Raw genomic sequence first — 19,863 nt, 5'->3', positions numbered from 1 at the left:
GTAAAGACGATTAATTGATCACATTTTGTCATTTCTTGACATTGACGACTTACTTAAAAAATAATGCAGAGCACTTAAATTAACGCATTCAATTTTACAGAGAAATAAATATCTGCATCGTGTTATTGATTGGCATCAATAAAACGACTGAAAAAAATTAGCCCTAAAAAGGTTTAGGTCCCACCGAGACTTGAACTCGGATCGTTGGATTCAGAGTCCAAAGTGCTAACCATTACACCATGGGACCTTGTACTAAATCACTGCAAATTTCGGGACTAAAGGAAGAAAATCTGCATCATTTGAATCTGTTTTCGCTTATATTGAGCAAGATTGATAGCGATTGTTCTATTAAGAGTTATGTAGATAGTTTAAAAAGATCAATCTTTTTAAAATATTGGAAAGATTGATTGTAATCGGTCCATGTTTGTTTATTTACACAGTTTTCATTACCGCTTCAGCTACTGCGTCAGTGCAACCGCGCAGGTGTGGCCGTTGCTGTAGTTTTAGACACGTACCTGAAATAATGCGTTTTGTATGCACCTGAACGAAACGGTATGGTAGTGAGATGGCGGGTAACTTCGTTACTTAAGCATTTTGAAAACAATAACTTATTTTGGATGGGCAAATCTTAATAAACAGATTCAAATGTTCTACTTGTTGATCGAATGCAAGATTCCATTATACCGTTAAAATTTTGTTCAGTATGTAGGTACAGCCTAGGGCACCTACCCCGACTTACGAGACATTACTTAAGTAATAGTTAGATATTTCAAGGCTTAATTAAGGTAGTGCAGGTCTTAGTGTACCAATAAAAACAAATGATCATTAGAACCTACCTATCTAAGTACGTAAATTAAATAAAAGAAGCATTACCCGACGTTCGCCAAAAAGTTTACAAAGAAGAGTAGTTAGGTACGTAGAAACATTAAGTTCCACAGTTAGTATAGTTGATGTATTCTTATTACTTGGTGGCGTGTCACCTATAATACCTATAATATTCACCTAGGACTATTATAGGTACCTATCTAAGTACTCAAAATAAGAAGTTATTCTTATTATTGTGTCTAGAGTGTTACTAGCATCATATTTTTACAACTTTGAATTGCACGGTTTTGTCAGTAGCTAATATATGTGTATACCGTTTTAAAAGTTTTCTATTGGGGGCTGTTTGAAGGCACGTAGGCTCAGTATGCTGTTTTTTAGAGATATCAGACTACAGATATTCTGTGCATCGTAATCATACTAATACAAATAATTTAACAAAAAAATCGGAAATAAATGTTTAAAACTAAGGTATGTAAAAAGTGATGTTAAAACATTTTTTAAATAAAACATACTTAAATAAACGAAATAACAACTATACTTGGAGATTCGGAACGTAGTTTTTTTGACAGTTAAAGAATCGATACCAAGTCACAAGTGACATGTTATTGATATTTTTTGCTAAGTCCAGATCGAAAGGAACCCGGCAAACTGTTTATTCTATTGACTGGACTGCGTTGCTGAATGCAGGATATAACAAGTTTTATAAGAACTTTACGAGTGTTACAATTATTTTGCCATTGTTATCGTAAAAATGAAATGTTTTAAAACGATACTGCAAGTTATTTTTCTACTAAATGTGTGTCTAGCCACTTTATCGCCGCCCTCTGACAAAAAGGGCCAAAAAGGGGTAAAACCGCAGGAAGGACCAAGGAAAAATAACGTGTTAGATCGTAAATTAGTGAACGAAGCACCTTTAGTTAAAGATATTATAAAATACCATGCCACGTATCACCAAGACGTGTTAACACGCAACTTCAAGAGCTCTGTTTTGGGTTACGTTACACCTGTAAGTATTTACCGGATATTACCAGATTCGCCACTATTTGCTGTTATTTATAACTTACATTATGTTTATTTCTAGTGGAACAACAAGGGCTACGATGTGGCTAAATCGTGGGCGCCTAAATTCAACTATATTTCTCCTGTGTGGCTACAAATTAAGCGTCAGTCGCCGAACATTTACATTATATCGGGATTGCACGACGTTGACCATGCCTGGATGAAGGCTGTGAGGCAGAAGGGCTCTGCTAGCCATGTAAAAAGTATGTAATTTATTAATTTTTTATTGATCATTGATTTCATTATCAATACTTGGTGCAACAGTGCAATTTAATTTTAGATAACTAATTGGTCATTATTATCTGGTGTTTATATTCAAACTGTGTATTATCACAATAATATTACTGATAATGGTAAAATAATACAGCATTAACCAGATTTATTTCTTTTTAAGTATTGCCAAGGATTATCTTTGAGAACTGGCAGCCGTCAGACCTCAGGGCATTCTTCATGGAGCCTTCATCGGTGACTGAACAGAAGGCTCTCATGGATGAGATCAATAAAGCATGCAAACAGTGGAAGTTTGACGGAGTAGTGTTAGAGATGCTCTCACAGATAGGCAAATATGTAGACAAATCTGTTAAGTTTATACAGCAATTTGGTAAGTGGACATTGTTTAGTTTAGTTTCTTTAAGATCTACAAATATGTAATGTTATATACTAAAGTATTCCTCAATCTTTATTATTTTAGTCATAAAAAACTAAATTGAATTTCCAAAAATGTTTTTTTCAACTGATTAATATTTTAAATCCTTAAAGAAATCTCTGACACTTATGTTATATAAGTTATTGAATCACTTTTTTGTCACAAACCTTTTATTTTTGTGTTTGTTTTCCAGGTTTGGAGATGAATGAAAATGATCTTAGTCTAATTCTAGTCTACCCACCATTCCGTGGGTACCCCACTGATGAGTTCTTCATCCAAGCATTTAATGATATTTATCCTTATGTAGAGGCTGTGTCTGTCATGACTTATGACTTCTCTAATCCACAAAAACCAGGTAACTGTTGAATATTTTTTATCTAAAAGATGCATCAGCAGAGTAAGTAAATATTATTTAAATAACTAAAGTTTTGTGTTTAATATATTGGAAAATTGTGAAAAGTTATAATCTGCTAGCTTCCCTGCACTGTGTTTTACAGTAAAATTATGTCTGTCTTTTAAAGATGTATTAAATCAGTTTTTTATATGATAAATGTGATTTTTTTATCAGAACAGAATTAGCAGGCAGCAATGGGAAATTGCTACCTAATCAGTTTCCTATTAAATAATTGAACTTACTTTTTTTTCAGGGCCCAATGCTCCTCTATATTGGGTGAGATTATGTGTGGAGAAACTCATAGACAATGATGAGAGTACAGCAAAGAGGTCCAAGATCTTACTTGGCCTGAACTTCTATGGTAACTCCTATACAGCCAATGGTGGTGGACCTATAGTAGGAACAGAGTACATTGAACTGTTGAAGAATGCCAAAAATAACCAAGCCTTGTCATATAACAACAATACAGCTGAGAATTACGTAGAAATCAGGTAAATATTAAACAATGAGTTTACATAATCATCTCAAGAAAATACTTTCGAAAATTTTCTTTGTTGTCTCGGAAGCTTAGAGTAAGTTAAACATTATATCGCTCCTTCAATGCAAAAGGGCCACAACTCAAAAAAAAATGAAAATCGTTTTATTGCAAAAATGACACCTGAACCGACTATATTTTATAGTAAAAAAAAAACCCCCATGATTTTTGCTTATATTATGGCTGCACTGACTTACTGCCCTTTTTGCATTAGCTCACTTTGACAGGTAATGTCAGTGCAAAACAGCCACTTTGTGAGTTGCGCCCGGAGATTCAACGCAAATGCTCGTCAGTTGCATGAAAAAGTGCCACAATCCAAAATATGTCTGTGTTGGGTGCAAAATTTCAAGTTAATGTAATTATATTTTACAATACAAAACTGCCATATTTTGGAAAACGTCCTTTTTGCATTCTAACTATAGTATTTGTTACCATATTTTGTAATATAACAGTAGCATATTTTGAAATACGTCCCTTTTGCATTAAATTATTGTGGAATAAATAATCATTTTTAGCGTGCTAGAATGGGAAGGCCAGAAATATGACCGTTTGGCATGATAATAATTTTAGTTTTCGTTACAATTTTAAAAATAAAATAATACATTTTGATGCAGGCAAAGGCAAGAGGCACCCTTTCCTTTCAAATTCCTCTTTCAGGGGCAAGATCCGACCAGTCCTTTTCAAATGCGTCTAGGTCATCCCGACATCTCCATTTAAGTCTCCCGCGTCTGCTATGACCATCTTCTGGCATCCAGTTGGTAGATATGCGGGTCCACCTTTCCGAATGCATATGTATAACTAGCTGACCCGCGCAACTTCGCTTGCGTCACATAATAGAGAATCAAGATTTTCCCCGTTTTTGTAACATTTTTTACCGGTACTCTGCTACTATTGGTCGTAGCGTGATGATATATAGCCTATAGCCTTCCTCGATAAATGGGCTATCTAACACTGAAAGAATTTTTCAAATCGGACCAGTAGTTCCTGAGATTAGCGCGTTCAAACAAACAAACAAACAAACAAACAAACAAACAATCAAACAAACAAACTCTTCAGCTTTATAATATTAGTATAGATGTGGCCGGCTCAGTTCCATTTCAGCCAGGCGGTCTTGTCCCTTACATCGGCTATGCGAGTTTGGGAGCGCAGTATAGAATTTCGGACGTGATCTGTTCTTTTGACGCATAATATACTATGCTCCATCGCTCTCTGGCTCTAGTTTTCCGTAAGGGACCATGTTTGGGCAGCGTAGGTAAGGACGGGTAGTAGGTATAAACATGTCGACGAGCTTTCACTTCAGTGACAGTGGAAGGTTACCCTTCATTAGCTCTTTCCTGGACCAGGATCTCTTTCAGGCACTTGTGACACGTTTGTCCAACTCTTTGTCCCGTCGGTTGTTAAAAGAGGTTATCTGGCCCTAGCAAGTGTACTCGTCGACATAGTCTATGACGTGCCCGTCTACCTCGACCCTACGTTTTGTGTTGTTGGTCATAACCTGGGTTTTTGTACGGTTCTTACTCAGTCCAATCTGAAGGTATGCCGTGCTTCGATCTTTGAGCATTGATTCGAGTTCCGATGCCGAAAAAGAGAAGAGGACTATGTCATCTACAAAACAATGGTTTGTTAACTGTTTACCACTTACGACTATGCTTTTGATTGCCATAACCCCGCCAGGCTCCTGAAAATTTATCTGAGGGTGCTGGTAAATAATTTGGAAGATAGCGGGTCTCCCTGTTTCACGCTTCTTTGGATTTGGAATGATATTGTTGTCTATTGCTTTGATGAGTTTGATGTATGAAGGTTCTATTCTACATAGTATCTTTAAGTAGGACTTGGATGGAGTGATGATTCTATGGCGGAATGAGTAATGCTGTCAAAAGCTTTGGAATAATCCACGAATGCTAAATATAAAAGCTTATAAAACTCAAAAACCTTTTGTATTATCTTATTTCTTTAATACTCCTGCTGCACTCAGTCTACTCGTCACGTTACCCATTGATTGATGTTTAATTTTACTAAATAATTAAAGTTACGCACAAAGTTTATCTCAATAATTTAACTTACTTAATAAAAAGTTAAGATTTTTTAATTTAGATTGTTTAATACAATGTTTTCCTGGTCTATTCAGTTATGGTTTTACTTAGTAATTATTATTAAACTTTTTGATACGGTTTTTTTACCAAAAAAGTACAATTAACCATTTTTATTTGTAAAACTGTGTTTAATTTTTGACATATTTCTCATAATATTGGTTCAAATTTTGAATGCAAAAGGGACTTATATGCTTTTTTATCTTAATAGGTAACAGCTATTACAAAGTTTATTTTGTAGAAAGATAGAGCTAAAAAATACGCATCTAATGATATATTAACATCTTATATTTAATAAATAAATATATGAAATGTTATAAAAAAACAGTTTCAAAAATTTGTTTTGGCTCTCCTGTAAAATTTATAGATTTCGATTTGTGGCCCTTTTGTATTCAAGGAGCGATATAAAAATAGTAAGAGATGTCTTAACATGCTTTACATCCATATTAACATTGTGATCGTACATTCTGTGGCTCTCCCTGTGTGGAATTTATTTTTATGGTTTAAGCATTTTACCATCTATCTGGCCTCCTTTCATTAAAAAAAAGGGATCATGAGAATCCACCAACTCACACTTAGCAAATGTGGTTTACTTAAGGCCTAACCCTTCTCATGGAGGCCCTTCTCCAAGACAGCAAAAGGTTAAAAAAAATTTGGTTTGCAAAACAATATAATAGCATTGTATAAATTTGCTGTTTTATCTTTTCAGGACATCACAGGGTACGAAGAAGATATTCTATCCGACCTTATACTCTATACAAAAGCGACTAGATCTAGCGCGTGAATACGGCACCGGGATCGCTATCTGGGAGCTGGGTCAAGGTCTTGACTACTTTTACGACTTATTCTGATGTGTGATACTAATTTTAAGTTATTATTCTGTTTTGTGATATTCACTGTTCCAGGATTTTTATTGAAACAAAATAAATTTCAGATGTATAATTGTCATTTTATTTCATACTACAAATGCTACGGAAAATGCTCAGTCTTTGTAAATGTTAATTTTGATTTGGTACCTTATCTGTTTTTATCGTTTTTATATAAGTATTAAAGGTAATAAAGGTGGTCTTATTATATATTGTAGCTTTTAAAATTGTTCAATATTATCTCTTCACCCACGCCAATTAACAACTCTCAGTTGATTTTCTTTTTAAATCCACAGCGTAAAAGATCGTGGATATTCTGAACGGAGTTGTCACTATCTAAATATTGAGTATTAGCCTTTATTGATAATACACATTATTTACAAAGTATAACTAAAACTAAGTGATTAATGAGCAACGACTGCTGGTTTGGGCTTGCCCTTGAACTCCATCATAGACTGGGGTCCCTTCATCACTCGGTGCATCAGATCCCAGCACATCTTTGCAGGGAGCAGGCTAAAATAAGAAATAAAAACATATTAGGGTCAGCGCAGACCAAGAGGAGCGCAGCGGAGACGATTTTTTAATGCACTTGAAAATCAACTTTAAAATCATTAAAATAAAGTGCATAATTGCTTGAACCTGACAAAAAATGCTCGCGCGTGCTCGAGGATGCGCGGGTATCCCCGCGCGGCCTCGCGTCGCCGCCGGCATCGTACGAGAACTTTCAATGTTGTTACTGAGTTTAAAGAGGGAAAACGTCATTTTTATTCTTCTGCAGCCAAACGAGCAATTATAATCATGGCCCAGTCCACTATTGTTGACGAACTTTCACGAAAAAGTGGCTGTTTAATGTAGAATGGTAACCTAGAACGCTTTCCTCGCGCAGGCTCGAGCAGTCGCGAGCATGCTCGAGCATCCGCGAGCCGTAAAGAAAATGCTCGAGACCGCGCGAGGATTATTCCGGTCTGTCTGCGCTGGGCCTTAAACTCCATATACCGGTTTTCGAAAGAGAGAAGCGAGCGTATTGTTAGCAGTTTGGTTACGAAAGGTTACGAAATAACAATTAGATCTCTTCCAGATCCGGAAATTGAACTCAAGATCTATTGTTAAAATAAAAAACTTAATTTTGAAAAAAGTCACAAATCATATAAAGAGTTTTAACAGTTGTTACTATCGAAAGAGTTTAACATCGATAATGTGTACGATGTCATGATGTGTGTATGTAATTCGTCATGATAGTCGAAAGTAGCAAAGAATCGCCCAGCAAAGTTCACTCACCACTTGAGCGGCAGAAGGTATCGTACAGATCCGGGCATGACGCAATTGACCTCGTTCTTCCTGATGGAGTCGATCATGGTCTCGGCCACGTAGTCGGGCTCCAGCATCGGCATCAGGCGAGGGGTCACGCCGTCGAACATGCCAGTGTTTATGTAGTAGGGGCACACCAGGGTCGCGTGGATTGTGTTGTGACCGTGAGCCTAGTGAAAAGAGTTTTCTTTAGTGCCATATTTTTGCATCTCGAGTACCGTGTCTTTAAACGAGAACCTATTTTTATTTAGGACAATTTAATACGAATGAGATTTGATTTGATATTTATGAGTATTTCAATTGGCAACGTAATATCGTCGTATGTCGTCAATCATCTAATTTCTCTAATTTTACTTGTCATAGCGTTTGTAAAAGAATGCGTACAAACGTCATTTCGCATACCTTTATTAAGCAACAGTTTACATACCCTCAGTTCAGTGAACAGACTCTCGTGGAAGCCGACAGTGGCGAACTTAGTGGCGCTGTAGTCAGTGCAGCGGTAAGTGCCAAGTAACCCGGCCACGGAGCCTACTGTCACGATGTGGCCTTTGCCGCTGTTGATCATCTCCGGCAGGAAGGCTTTCACGGTCTGAAATAACAAGCATGAATTAGCTAACATAATAGAGTTATTTTGAACCCATAGACGTTATTAGACAGTGGTGTATGATAAAAAGTTATAAGTAAAAAGGTAAATATGGAGTCATGTTTTGTACACGGATGTTCACAGATTTTTACTTATTTACGTGACATCTAACACTAGCCTGGGTAGCCTGAATATTTAGCACTAAAACATGTCAAATTAAACAGCATTTGTTTAGCATGGTAGTGCCAATGCATTAACGAACACTACTGTAGGTACATACGTGTTTGTTAAAAAACATGATGTACCTAATTATTGACTTTCCAATCACCAATGAAACGAATGATCCTTAGCAGATTAATTAATCGTTCCACGCTCAATAAAACAGCACAGAAAAAGCCAAATTGATGGTTGACCTTTTTTAGCACTTACACAATAAGTAACCGAGTATGCGTTATGATCAATATGTACATGTACAAGTGAAGTGTGACTTACCCAATAGTGAGAGAGTATATTGACTTTGTATGTGGTCTCAATTGCGTTGTCCGACAAGTCCAGGAGAGTTTCACCGAACACTGTGCCCGCGTTGTTGATCAGTACGTCTACTTTACCAACCTGTGGATTTAAACAACACATTAATATTAAAGGTAAATTATTGTTAGATTAGGTTTTCTATAAATGGTAATTTCTAAACTCTGAATATGCACGTGAGAAGTCGAAAATATCACGTTAAACAATATTATTAGAAGAAAAATCCTAGGAATTACATTATTGACAAAATGGAGGAAAGATAAAAGTGCGTATTGCAGTGATAATAAGCAACACTGGCACATATAATGTTACCCAGTAAATTGTGATTTTAAAGCAGAACGCGTTTATATCTTTACTAGGTATAATTTCTGGCTAGAATTATAGCAACGATAAATTAATCTTTATAGATATTGGTCATGCTTGCTTAAACAAATAGTGGGCAGGAATCAGAGTGGAAAGATATAAAAACATTATACCTACTTACCTATTATTATGTGTAATTACGGACACAAATAAGCAGCCTGAAAATATAACTTTCGCTAATATATAAAGACATACCTATATATAGAGATGTGTCTGTTTACTTCTAAGTACATAGCGTACGGTGGAAACAATCTTTTGGATAAGCCAAATCGTCTCAAATTATTAAAAGTGACACAAGTTAATTAAAAGATATCCTTAAGATTTTAGAAGATAACCTTTATCTTGGTATCGTCAGTCAATAACTATGTGAACTTTAATAAATTAAGGTTACTACAATAAATATAAAACATAATTATCAAAATAACATTGAACTTACCTCTCGCTTGACTTTTTCAGCGGCCGCGTAGACTGCGCTACGATCAGCTAGGTCTACGACGTAGCTTGCAATTTCGTAGCCCTCATCCATTACTGCTGTGCATGTCTTTTGTAAACCTGTCAAAAGTAAAATAAGGCATATTTATTATTGATGAATAATCAATGCATCCAGTACACAGGCAAGATCACAGTTTCCTCACCCAGCACAACCTATCATCAATTTGATCCAGTCGGTAAAAATAATAAATCGTCGCTGCTGAAATCGCGTATAGCGTACGCCTTACGGCAGTTGCCAGAGATATCTATGGAGGAATTTATTTAAAGCAAACAATTTTTACTTCGGTTTTTTCATCAGTAGCAATTGGCAAAATGTAGAAGTCAATGTTAATGGAAGTTTTTTTATTATTGCATATTATTTAGTATTTATTATTATTTCATTCAATGTTAATTAATGCACCGTCTAATAATTGCTTTGAGGTCAGGCCAAACGAAAACAAACAACACTCAAATTCAAAACAAAAAACTATTTGGTATAGAATTACTTTCACTAAACACACATGCGCAGAAGTAGTAACAAGTAATATCTACTAACCAATAATTACCTTAGCACTAGGCTACCTAAAATTATCTAGTAGAAGGTCGACTACCGAACAGCTCAATCAAATCCTTTAAAAGTAAAACTGCATTCAACTGACCTTCCCTGCTTATATCCCAAACGACAACCTTCGCTCCGAGTCTGGCAAGTTTCACCGCTAGATGGCGTCCTACACCTCCTCCTCCACCGGTCACCAGCACCACATCTCCTTTGAGGTTCTTCATAGGCCTTATGGCATTAGGTACTAAGGTCCAGAACAGTGATTCAAGGATGTAGTAGAAGGATAACACAAGGAATAGGACTGTGTCCTTAGCGATGTCAAACACGCTCGCCATTTGTGATGGAGTGTTGATTTTTGTTCCTTCTAACATTGTTTTGATCTGGAAATAAATGCACTCATTAATATTCATCACCTTGGCTGTCTGTTCTTAATATTTTATGTTGAATGCCGCAGTTGTTGATGACTAATATTGCTATGTATTATCGGTACGATTCCAACACGAAACAACTACTTTTCATTTGCAGGCCAAGTTCTGTCCGTTAGTACCTTGTGTCCGTTATTACTAACGTGGAATTTATTGTGTGGTATTTCAAGAATATGTTATGGTAGGTACCTACTTTTCCTAAATTATGTAGATTAGGTATATAAAGCCCTGAACATTGAGAAAGTTTTTTATAGTCTGATGACAAGTAGCACTCAATCACCAAACAAATCCTTAAGAAATACGCAAGTAAAGTTAAGTATACACAAAGACATTTCATAGACCCTGATGCTAAAATGAAAGACATACAATGACATGATCTACCCCGTCGTTGTCACAACATGTAATTTTCGTTTCGCAAAGGTAATTTACAGCAATTATGGTGAACGGATACTCCAGTGTTGCGGTGTGCAAGCACCAAGCATCTAACTATAATGACAAACAGTTTCTACAGCTAGTTGGCTGGTTTCACTCGCTGGGGATGCAGCAATGAGCATTAGGGACATGCATCGATGCATATTATGCAACTAGTAGGATATTAGATATGCAAGGTCGATCTTTAATAAATCAAATGTATATAACATTTCGTATTCATAAATATCTCGTATAAACCTGTTCCGTTTTACAGAAGCAATATATTGTTATATACAAGAACAGCCTTAGTTTAATTCCATTCACTAAAACTTAAATATGAATTAATTTGCAATAGCAACTCAATTTTAATTAAACAATAGATTTTTTATCACTATTCAAATCAGTTTTAGACTAAGATAATTAGCCATAATTGTTATAAGGTTTCTATGGAAAACACAAAAGTATTTTTCATGCAAATAGCCGTATAATTAAATAGTTTATTTATATACAGAGGTAGTTAAGTCGTTTTATTGCACCATCGTAATGGTTCTTTTAAGTGTCGGCAATGACCTATGACTGTAATCAATTTCTCAAACGTCAATCAAGGGATAACACGAGAACGCATCTGAATAAAAATAACAAACTTGGTTGTCTATATTAAAAGGCCAAAAGTCATGCAATATCCTTGTTACATATCAATTAATAACCAAATTACTTCTTGCATCTGTAACTGTCTAGAGTGAGTTGCAACGATGTAGTTACCGGAGGCCATATTATTTGTTATTGCAACTAATAATATTTGCAACCAATGACGTGATTGCTGACAGTACACAAGTTTTATAATGGCTTCGTATTCCATTAAAATATTAAATAGTCGGTTCTGTGAAATATTGCAAGCTAAGATAACGCTATGCTTTTTATTTTACTCTTTTTTATGTAATAATTCGAAAATTGTCTATAAGAATTCTAGATTCACACAGTTGCTCACAACGTAGTTATGTTGATGCAAATCGCTGTGGTTTATGCCCCTTGAGATATTGTAATGAAGGCAAAGTGCATTGTTATACAAGACAGGTAGATTTATAGATGCAGCAGTGGCATCTAACTAGAATAGAAACACCAAGTAATTACTAATTAAGATTCATTAGGTACTTACTACGTATAGTATGAATCCTTGTAAAAATATTTAATTAAAGAACTTTAAAAGTTCAGTTAGTGGTGTGATTCGGCCTTATCGATTCCTCATTCCGATATTTCCAGATTAGAGTATGCATGGCTCTCAATTACAACAAGCTAACCCAATATCTCAATTAATAATAATCTAAGTGAAACTTTCGTCTTGAAGTTCTATACTTATATCCTATCCTAATATTATAAATGCAAAAGTTTGTGAGGATGACATGTTCGATACTTTTTCACGCAAAAACTAAGTACTGAAAGGATTTCAATGAGATTTTATACACTGCTAGCTTATAACCTAAATTGACACGTAAGATATTTTTACCCCGGGTTTTTTATTAACGCGAATGAAGTCGCGGGTGAGTATTTAATAATGAGGAACAAACGAATAATTAATGAAATAAAAAAAAGTTCTCATAATTTTTTTGTTTACATTGTTAATCTTGAATAAAAACTAGTTTTAAGGTTAGTGTATCCGGTTCTTCACCAAATAAAGTTTTATTAGTTTTATTAAAGTTGTTCGTATGTTCTATTGCTCTTGCGTGGTCTGTTTCATGTTATTAATACCGTGAAGAAACTTGATCTAATCAGAAGTATGTATGCAAGCTGCAGAATTATTGCTGTGGTTCAGTGATCCGTACCAAAAAATAAGATAAAATATAGCCTAGTTTGTTTGAAGAGACTTCTCTATAACTGTCGAGGCGATGGTAAAATGTATTATTCCAATATGTTGCTATGTATTCTAATAATATAAGCTAAAAAAACTGGCCATTAACTTTAAAGTAATAGTCGAAAGTAGGTACATAAGGTATTTTAACAGGCCAACCAAAAATTCCCAGGTAGAAAGATGCAGATTAGAATATATGAATACATAGAACTCTGTCCTTAAAAGCTCAGAGTTCTTAAAATACCTATTACATGTGTAGTTAAGATCAGACTTTTTTTACTTAGCCAGCACCTTACTTGTAGTAGACAAAAAAGCTACTTATATTCTGAACCACGTGTCCTTAGTCGTAAAACGATTCTCCTATAACGATAACCCCGTTTTTAGCACACTAATCGAGAAAGTAGTATTCGGAAAGTTGTTTCGTTAACAATATTTCTTGTGGACTAAAATCTGCTACAGAATTTCAATATTAAGACACGCGATTTTATCGAATGACTTAAACAAACTACACAATTAACGAGTCTAGTTAAACATCTATACTATTGTCAGATATTGGCTGTGACAATAAACCTGTATATAAATACAATACAAACAAGTAAATAAAAATAAATTACAAGCTGCTGCTAAACAGGCTTTGCTCAGTTTGAGCAGTACTAATAATCAACAAAGTTATCAAACCGCATAATGTAGCTGATGGCTGCAGAGTCTTTACAATCTATAAAACACCATCATCGTGCCTAGCCTTTTCCCAACTATGTTAAAGAATACAACCTAGATACAATTTGATAGGTAGATGACAGAATTTATAAGTTAATGACCTCTCCGTACTAACAACAGTGAAGCGAAATAACTAGTTGTTTGTGTAGGTTTTACATTTGTGAGCTGTCACGCCGGCGCTAATTGATGGACTATTTACACGATGCCGATGTGTTCTGAGACTTATTCTCTTTGCTTTTACTTTTCTACTTTCTAAGTAAATAAATAAGAAAACGTGATGAAAATCTACTAAATACACAAACGAGAGTTACGAAAATATACTATAAGAAAATGTAACGGTTATTATCTCTATACACAAAATTAAATAAGAAATATGAAAATGTGCTATTGAATATGACATACGAAGATGTTTTTTAAAGTTCTTAAGCTTGGGTTTTTCAAGCATCGCATAACTTTATTACCTTCAAGGAAAAACATATTTTGTTATGACTCAAGAAACACAATTTGTTCAAAATGAAACGTAGAATACTCCTATGATATTGAATATTCAAAAGTTTGTATGTAGAAATTTATTAGTTTAATGGTACCGTTTTATATTGACATAGAAATCAGCTATGTAGATGAACGTCAAGGAAACCTGCTCTTGTTTTTATATTGATAGATGTTTAAACGATTTCATTTCGACATAATTATCTGTTTTAAGTAACATATGAATATTCCCACAGTTTATATTTGAGTCATGGTTACAGTTAACATTAAAATAATCTTAGTATAAAAGACATCAACGCCCATTGACAAAATAAATAAATAGGTAAATGTATATTTACGGCGCACTTTTATTTCGAGACAGATAGGTACCTGGTACTAATTAAATTTTTAGTTAATTTATTTTGTTTATTCAGTTTAAGAAAACAGTTCGGATGTTACAAAAAATGAAATAAAAACAACAAAATAAAGATTAATTTGCATCATAATTATTTACCTTTTTGAATTATGTTCCACACTACACAATAGAGAAAACAATGAAAATAAACAAATACGTATTTGTCGGTGTGCGCGCGTGTGGGTCGCGTGCGCGGGCGCCGGTCGGTCACTAACTGCTGCGCCGGCGCTGTTCGGCTCAGCTTTCTCCGATAACGGTAAATCCACCGCTTTTCCCGCGACTCCTCTAGCGTGTGCCACTGACTGACCACGGAATAAGTGCATACATGTATTTCTAGGTTAACATTGAATGGACAATGTTGAGTGTCAAGACTTAGCTGTTTATAAAGCTGATGCTACGGTGCCATTCAATATAAGACTCCAAGTAAAGTAGTAAGTGAACAAGTCTGAAGTGTGAGTTGTTATGTTTCATCTTCTGAGACCAAATTTTATTCTAAAATACGTTCTGATAGGCCGTTTGGTTTATTAATTATTGAGCGAACCTAGTTTTTAGTTTTCGACAATGCACGTTCGACAGTGCAAGTTCAGATAAAACTACTGAGAATTTGACAGTTCATTGATATGAAACCTTGAATTAAGATGTTTGAAAATTTGTAGCGTTCAGGTGAAAAGCGCTACTTATTCCTAATTCGTGTTTTATTAAAGAAGCTTTTAAAAATAAGCCTTCATCATCATCATAAAAATTGGGATGAATAAATCACATTCTGCATAATTTTACTGCAGGATATTACGGCCCTAGTAAATAGCTAATTATGTTCAATAAATCTTAAGTAATGTTCTGTACCTAATTAAATTCAATTATACTTCATCCTTTGCTTATTAGTCATTGGGAGAAACTGAAGATGATTGTAAAACATCCTAAAAATAATCGTAATAATAATACTACAATAGTGTTGCAACTTAAAAGACATAATACACAACTACAACTAGACTTAACACTATAAACATAACGTGATTTTTTAAAACAGTGGTAAATGACTCATTAAAAAAATGTCGTACGATGTTTTGTCATAATTTTAATATTACTTACCTATATGTTATGATAATGTATGGAGAATATGCAAAGCTACGCCGACTGTCTGACTACTTTGTATTCTAGGTAGGGTAAAGCACCCAGTAGTCAGCCTTTTAGTGAAAATGTCAATTTGATTTAGCCATATTTTTAACATTTACAACTAGATGTAAAATCATTAGTCATTGTATGAAAGGTAATTTATTAAACTTTAAGAAAAAAATAACAAAATATCATATTCATAAGTTTATTATGGAAAAAATCCACATTAAACAAAATATGGCACTTTTTACCAGTAGTCAGCCCCATTTCGCCAGTAGTCAGCCATGTCTTACCCAGTAGTCAGCCTCTTACTTACTCAATACAAATGTTCTATTTTAAATATATTTTTATTGAAATCTCCAGGAAATAAAGCACATTTGCAATAATACCATGCAGTACAATTTATACATCCATTAATTTTTAACCCCCGACGCAAAAAGAGGGGTGTTATAACGTTCGACGTGTCTGTCTGTGTGTCTGTCTGTCTATGGCATCATAACTCCCGAAAGGATGCAGTGATTTCAATTTAGTTTTTTTTAAGTTAAAGGTGACATATGTGCGAGTGTTTTTAGACATGTTTGATGAAAATCGGTGGAGCCGTTTAAAAGTTGTAGTGGGTTAAAGTGGGGAGATTAACCGAATGTCTGCAAATTTACTCGGACGGGGACTCAAATGGCTTCGCATGCTGAGAAAGTTGGTGGTGGGAAAGTCAGAATGGCTTAACCTAACCACCAACCTATAAAAAGTATGAAATAAAAAAATATATTGTGAAATCGGGGGTTTTCAAGATTTTAATTTATAGTTATTAGCACTTAGGTAATTGATTTCTAAATGTTTTCTAGTCAATCTTTCTTCACACGGTTCACAGCGATAAAAGTTTATTTTCTGTTCCTTTATTCCTTCTGTTTCTCAACTCTCCCCAATCTACAAAAGATGCTCTCTTCTATAAAACTATTTTAGCTTTCTTGATACATAAGTCAATGGTAGGCTGGGAAATAGAAGGTAGATGATAGAAGTAACTGGTATCATTCCTTTCTTTTCTCATTTCCCAAAATTCCTTCGTGTTTCGGAAGGCATGGTAAATTGTAGGTCCCGGCGGGCATTCAAGGATCTCTGGCAATCGTTGCCATTAATTAGTCAGAAGCTTGAAAATCTGACAACCAGTCTTATGGTAGTCGTGGTATAGCCCAGGTAACTGGATTGTGGAGGTCATATAGGCAGTTGCTCCATGTAAAACACTGGTATTCAGCTGCATCCGGTGAAACTGGAAGCTGATTCCAGCATATCGTGACCAGTTTCTTAGGGCAGCCATTTGTTTTTGGGAGTGCACTTAGTCTAGCTTAATGGTACGGGACATTTGTGCGACTATTAAACAATTTCGGACTTGTAGTGTCATAATAATGTGTGAAATGCCAAGTACTCGACTCGTTTCCATGATTTTCATAACGTTTTTGATCGCCACCATAGCACATGACAATTATTCCTCTTTATACAGAACTTTTGGTCTTTTTGATACGATACTATTCGAAAACAAGTAACTAAGTTTTGTGCCAACATAGCCGTCCACAAATTTGAACCTTAATGAAAGGATTTAAGACCCAATTTCATTTAGCAAAACTGACGGCCGACTATGGGATATGTAGGTCCAATGGTCGGCCTCATGAAATTCACTGACTTTATATACGGCCGACTACTGGTAAAATACTATTTTTGTCTTAGAAGAGTTTAGCTCAACGCAATAGTTATGTTGAGAAGTATTCGCCCTGTTAATTTCAACCACATATATGAGAATTGCAAAAAAACCAGTAGTCAGCCACTCATGGCCGAGTACTGGATCAACCTCATATTTTGCACACCCAATAGTCGGCCACGTTAATTTATAATACAAAAGACAAATAAAACGCCTGCAATGCATGATTTTATCGAAGATAAACTATTAAATACTAGCATAAAATATCAATTCGTTCCATATTGCATCAAATTTATTTAAAAACATGCCAAAAACTAAAACACGAATCCTTAACAAAAAAATAGTAATGGCGACGTTTTTGGCCATGTCTTTGATGGCAGTTCATAAGAATGAGTGTAACACGTCAACCTGCCATGCTAGCGAATCGTAATTGTCCATATTAGTCAATAAGATTATACAGATTCGATTAATGATTATTTTATTGGTCTTTACTATTTTCTACACTAATTACATGGATATAAAGCCTGTAAAGGCTGACTACTGGTTGGGGGCTGACTACTGGGTGCTTTACCCTATACTTATTTATAAAGATGAAATCTATTAGGAAATACTCACCTCCTTTATAAAATTCCAAGTGAAACCACAAACTACACAAAAAAGAATTTATATCGAGTTTCACTCTCGATAACCGACAAACACATTAAAACTGAATCCCGTATTGCTTGGCAGACTGTTCGTACGGTTGTAATACTAATATCAATTGTAGTGGAGTACACAAGAGACAATGAGGCCTATTTGTATTCAGATCTTGTAAAATAATCATTAGGAGAGGCCGCACGCGCTTGTCATGCCCTCGCGAGGCTTAACCACACATCATGTTCGCAACCTTAGTAATAAACAGGTGTAACTCAACATTTCTGAAAAATGTAAAATGATGTTATGTAACGGTTCGAGCTGACAAAGATAGAATAACGGTAATAAATACTTACTTAATCTGCAAAATTTCAAATGTATAGCTCATATGGCATGTACCTATTTTATTGTAATAATAAGCAAGAATTCTCACAAAGAATTCTGACAATTCAGAATCTTGAAACACGATTTCCCAAAAAACTACATTTTAGTATTATGCCTTTCTATGTTTGAGGGTTCGATGTGGAAGAACTTTGATTCTCCACACTGCTATAAACCCCACACTTCATTGATCGTTATTTTATGGCTGTCGCCGTAAAACCGCAACCTTTCTTAATTTATTAGGTTTTACGATGACTCCGTGTCTAGTCAGTTGTTTAGATTCCGCGGCGTTTGAAACATTGTATGAGTAAGCTGTGAATAAAATAGTCGTAAACTTTGTATCTCAATTGATGTCTATTGTCTAGACTAGAATCCATCAAGTTAGTAATGCATGAACATATAAGATTTTATGGAACTAGTCTTATTTTGCGTTATATCTCACTACCCAGAATTTTATGTCTAAAATGGTTAACATTTAGAAGTAATTGTTGCCAAACTTTGAGTTTCAACTGAATATTTTCTATTAAATTAATGAAATTACACTTCTCTCCTCCCGAAAGTAGAGTCTCGGTTCGTAGTTACATACACTTTACCCCTTAGGGCCAATTTATTGGTAGGATTATATGTATAAAAAATAGTCTTTATCGTGTTCAATTCTGCATAACCAGTTTGTCAAACGGAAAGTCCAGCATCGTGAATAGAACCTAACATTAGCATTTCAATCTAAATATGTTTTGTAAAACAGTCTAGCGAGACGTAATAGGTGCCTTCTAACAAACATCAGTTTTAGTTCAAAAGTCTTTATTATTCAAACTCACATTCGTAGTCACACGTTCGACACAGTTATTTTGCGACGGTCCGCGCTTTGTTATGTAAATAAACAATTGAACAACTACATTATGAGGGACACAAATAGAAAAGACGCATTGCTGCACTATTTTGTAACGCTGAAACAACCGTACAATATTTTGGTGTTTTACTTTTGTAAAATTAATGCATTCTGTTTTCTTTCTACATACGTACATTGGTAGATGATATAACGTTTGTTGACTTGAAGGTTCAGGCAGAGGTAATAATACACCATTAGCAATGTTAGTGCCATGTAATAAGGGGCGAGCCTATTGCCGTTAACCGGGCCAGCTCCTAAACTCTAGGCTTCTTTTAAGTTAGTAGGATGCAGTAACGAATGTGCTACAGAGGCAGTTATTTTTTTTTTGTAAACATAAAGATTGTAGAATAAAAACAAAATTATGTTTAAAATGAGAATCAAAGAGGTTTTTATTTGCTAGAACAAAAATATACAAACATAATTTTGTAAAATGATACTTATGAGAGCATGAAAGCAGATATTGCGAGTATAATAGTGTCTTAGTAAGCCATTTTTTACATTTTCTACAAACATTATATTGGCCACAAATGCAACCGAATGCAGTTTTGAAAGTAGAGCGCTTAGCCTAGACTAGACCAACGCTCAAGGTCTCCTAGAATTTTAATACAAAATATAAGTACTGATGGATTTGACCCATTGATTTATAAG

The 19,863-nt window shown here is 34.9% G+C and overlaps 2 protein-coding genes and 1 non-coding gene across 4 annotated transcripts; 1 reads left to right on the top strand and 2 right to left on the bottom strand.

Annotated features, from left to right (window-relative positions):
• Positions 1-175: 175 nt before the first annotated feature.
• Positions 176-247, bottom strand: TRNAQ-CUG (transfer RNA glutamine (anticodon CUG)). The gene has a single exon. It is a non-coding gene; the product is annotated as a tRNA-Gln (tRNA).
• Positions 248-1,396: 1,149 nt separating this feature from the next.
• LOC142979351 (chitinase domain-containing protein 1) lies at positions 1,397-6,491 on the top strand. The gene is made up of 6 exons (XM_076124214.1): positions 1,397-1,831; positions 1,907-2,087; positions 2,279-2,485; positions 2,724-2,885; positions 3,178-3,415; positions 6,259-6,491. Exons 1-6 carry the CDS (start codon positions 1,577-1,579, stop codon positions 6,398-6,400), a joined length of 1,185 nt encoding a protein of 394 aa, XP_075980329.1. The 5' UTR covers positions 1,397-1,576; the 3' UTR covers positions 6,401-6,491.
• Positions 6,478-18,053, bottom strand: LOC142979352 (epidermal retinol dehydrogenase 2). 2 transcript variants are annotated; one of them, XM_076124217.1, is made up of 7 exons: positions 17,928-18,053; positions 10,328-10,607; positions 9,634-9,749; positions 8,799-8,918; positions 8,151-8,312; positions 7,694-7,893; positions 6,478-6,928 (listed from the first exon to the last, which is right to left on the bottom strand). In XM_076124217.1, the coding sequence occupies exons 2-7, from the start codon at positions 10,596-10,598 to the stop codon at positions 6,820-6,822; spliced, it is 978 nt and encodes a 325-aa protein (XP_075980332.1). In that variant the 5' UTR covers positions 10,599-10,607; positions 17,928-18,053; the 3' UTR covers positions 6,478-6,819. The 2 variants fall into 2 exon arrangements, with proteins under 2 accessions (XP_075980332.1, XP_075980330.1); XM_076124215.1 differs by lacking the exon at positions 17,928-18,053 and adding an exon at positions 14,609-14,784.
• Positions 18,054-19,863: the final 1,810 nt, after the last annotated feature.

The sequence above is a fragment of the Anticarsia gemmatalis genome, chromosome 16, assembly GCF_050436995.1.
Source record: "Anticarsia gemmatalis isolate Benzon Research Colony breed Stoneville strain chromosome 16, ilAntGemm2 primary, whole genome shotgun sequence".
Lineage (NCBI taxonomy): Eukaryota > Metazoa > Arthropoda > Insecta > Lepidoptera > Erebidae > Anticarsia > Anticarsia gemmatalis.
The sequence above is the reverse complement of the archived record's forward strand: the minus strand, read 5'-3'. Positions and strand labels throughout refer to the sequence as shown.

What these genes read in the sequence shown, in the direction of transcription:
- LOC142979352 (XM_076124217.1), bottom strand. Translation starts at nt 10,598, where the DNA reads ATGTTAGAAGGAACAAAAATCAACACTCCATCACAAATGGCGAGCGTG. An exon ending in ATATACTCTCTCACTATTGG is followed by an intron (nt 8,313 to 8,798) that starts GTAAGTCACACT and finishes TTGTTATTTCAG; the next exon opens with ACCGTGAAAGCCTTCCTGCC. An exon ending in TACCTTCTGCCGCTCAAGTG is followed by an intron (nt 6,929 to 7,693) that starts GTGAGTGAACTT and finishes TTCTTATTTTAG; the next exon opens with CCTGCTCCCTGCAAAGATGT.
- LOC142979351 (XM_076124214.1), top strand. Translation starts at nt 1,577, where the DNA reads ATGAAATGTTTTAAAACGATACTGCAAGTTATTTTTCTACTAAATGTG. An exon ending in CTCTGCTAGCCATGTAAAAA is followed by an intron (nt 2,088 to 2,278) that starts GTATGTAATTTA and finishes TTTCTTTTTAAG; the next exon opens with TATTGCCAAGGATTATCTTT. An exon ending in TAAGTTTATACAGCAATTTG is followed by an intron (nt 2,486 to 2,723) that starts GTAAGTGGACAT and finishes TTTGTTTTCCAG; the next exon opens with GTTTGGAGATGAATGAAAAT.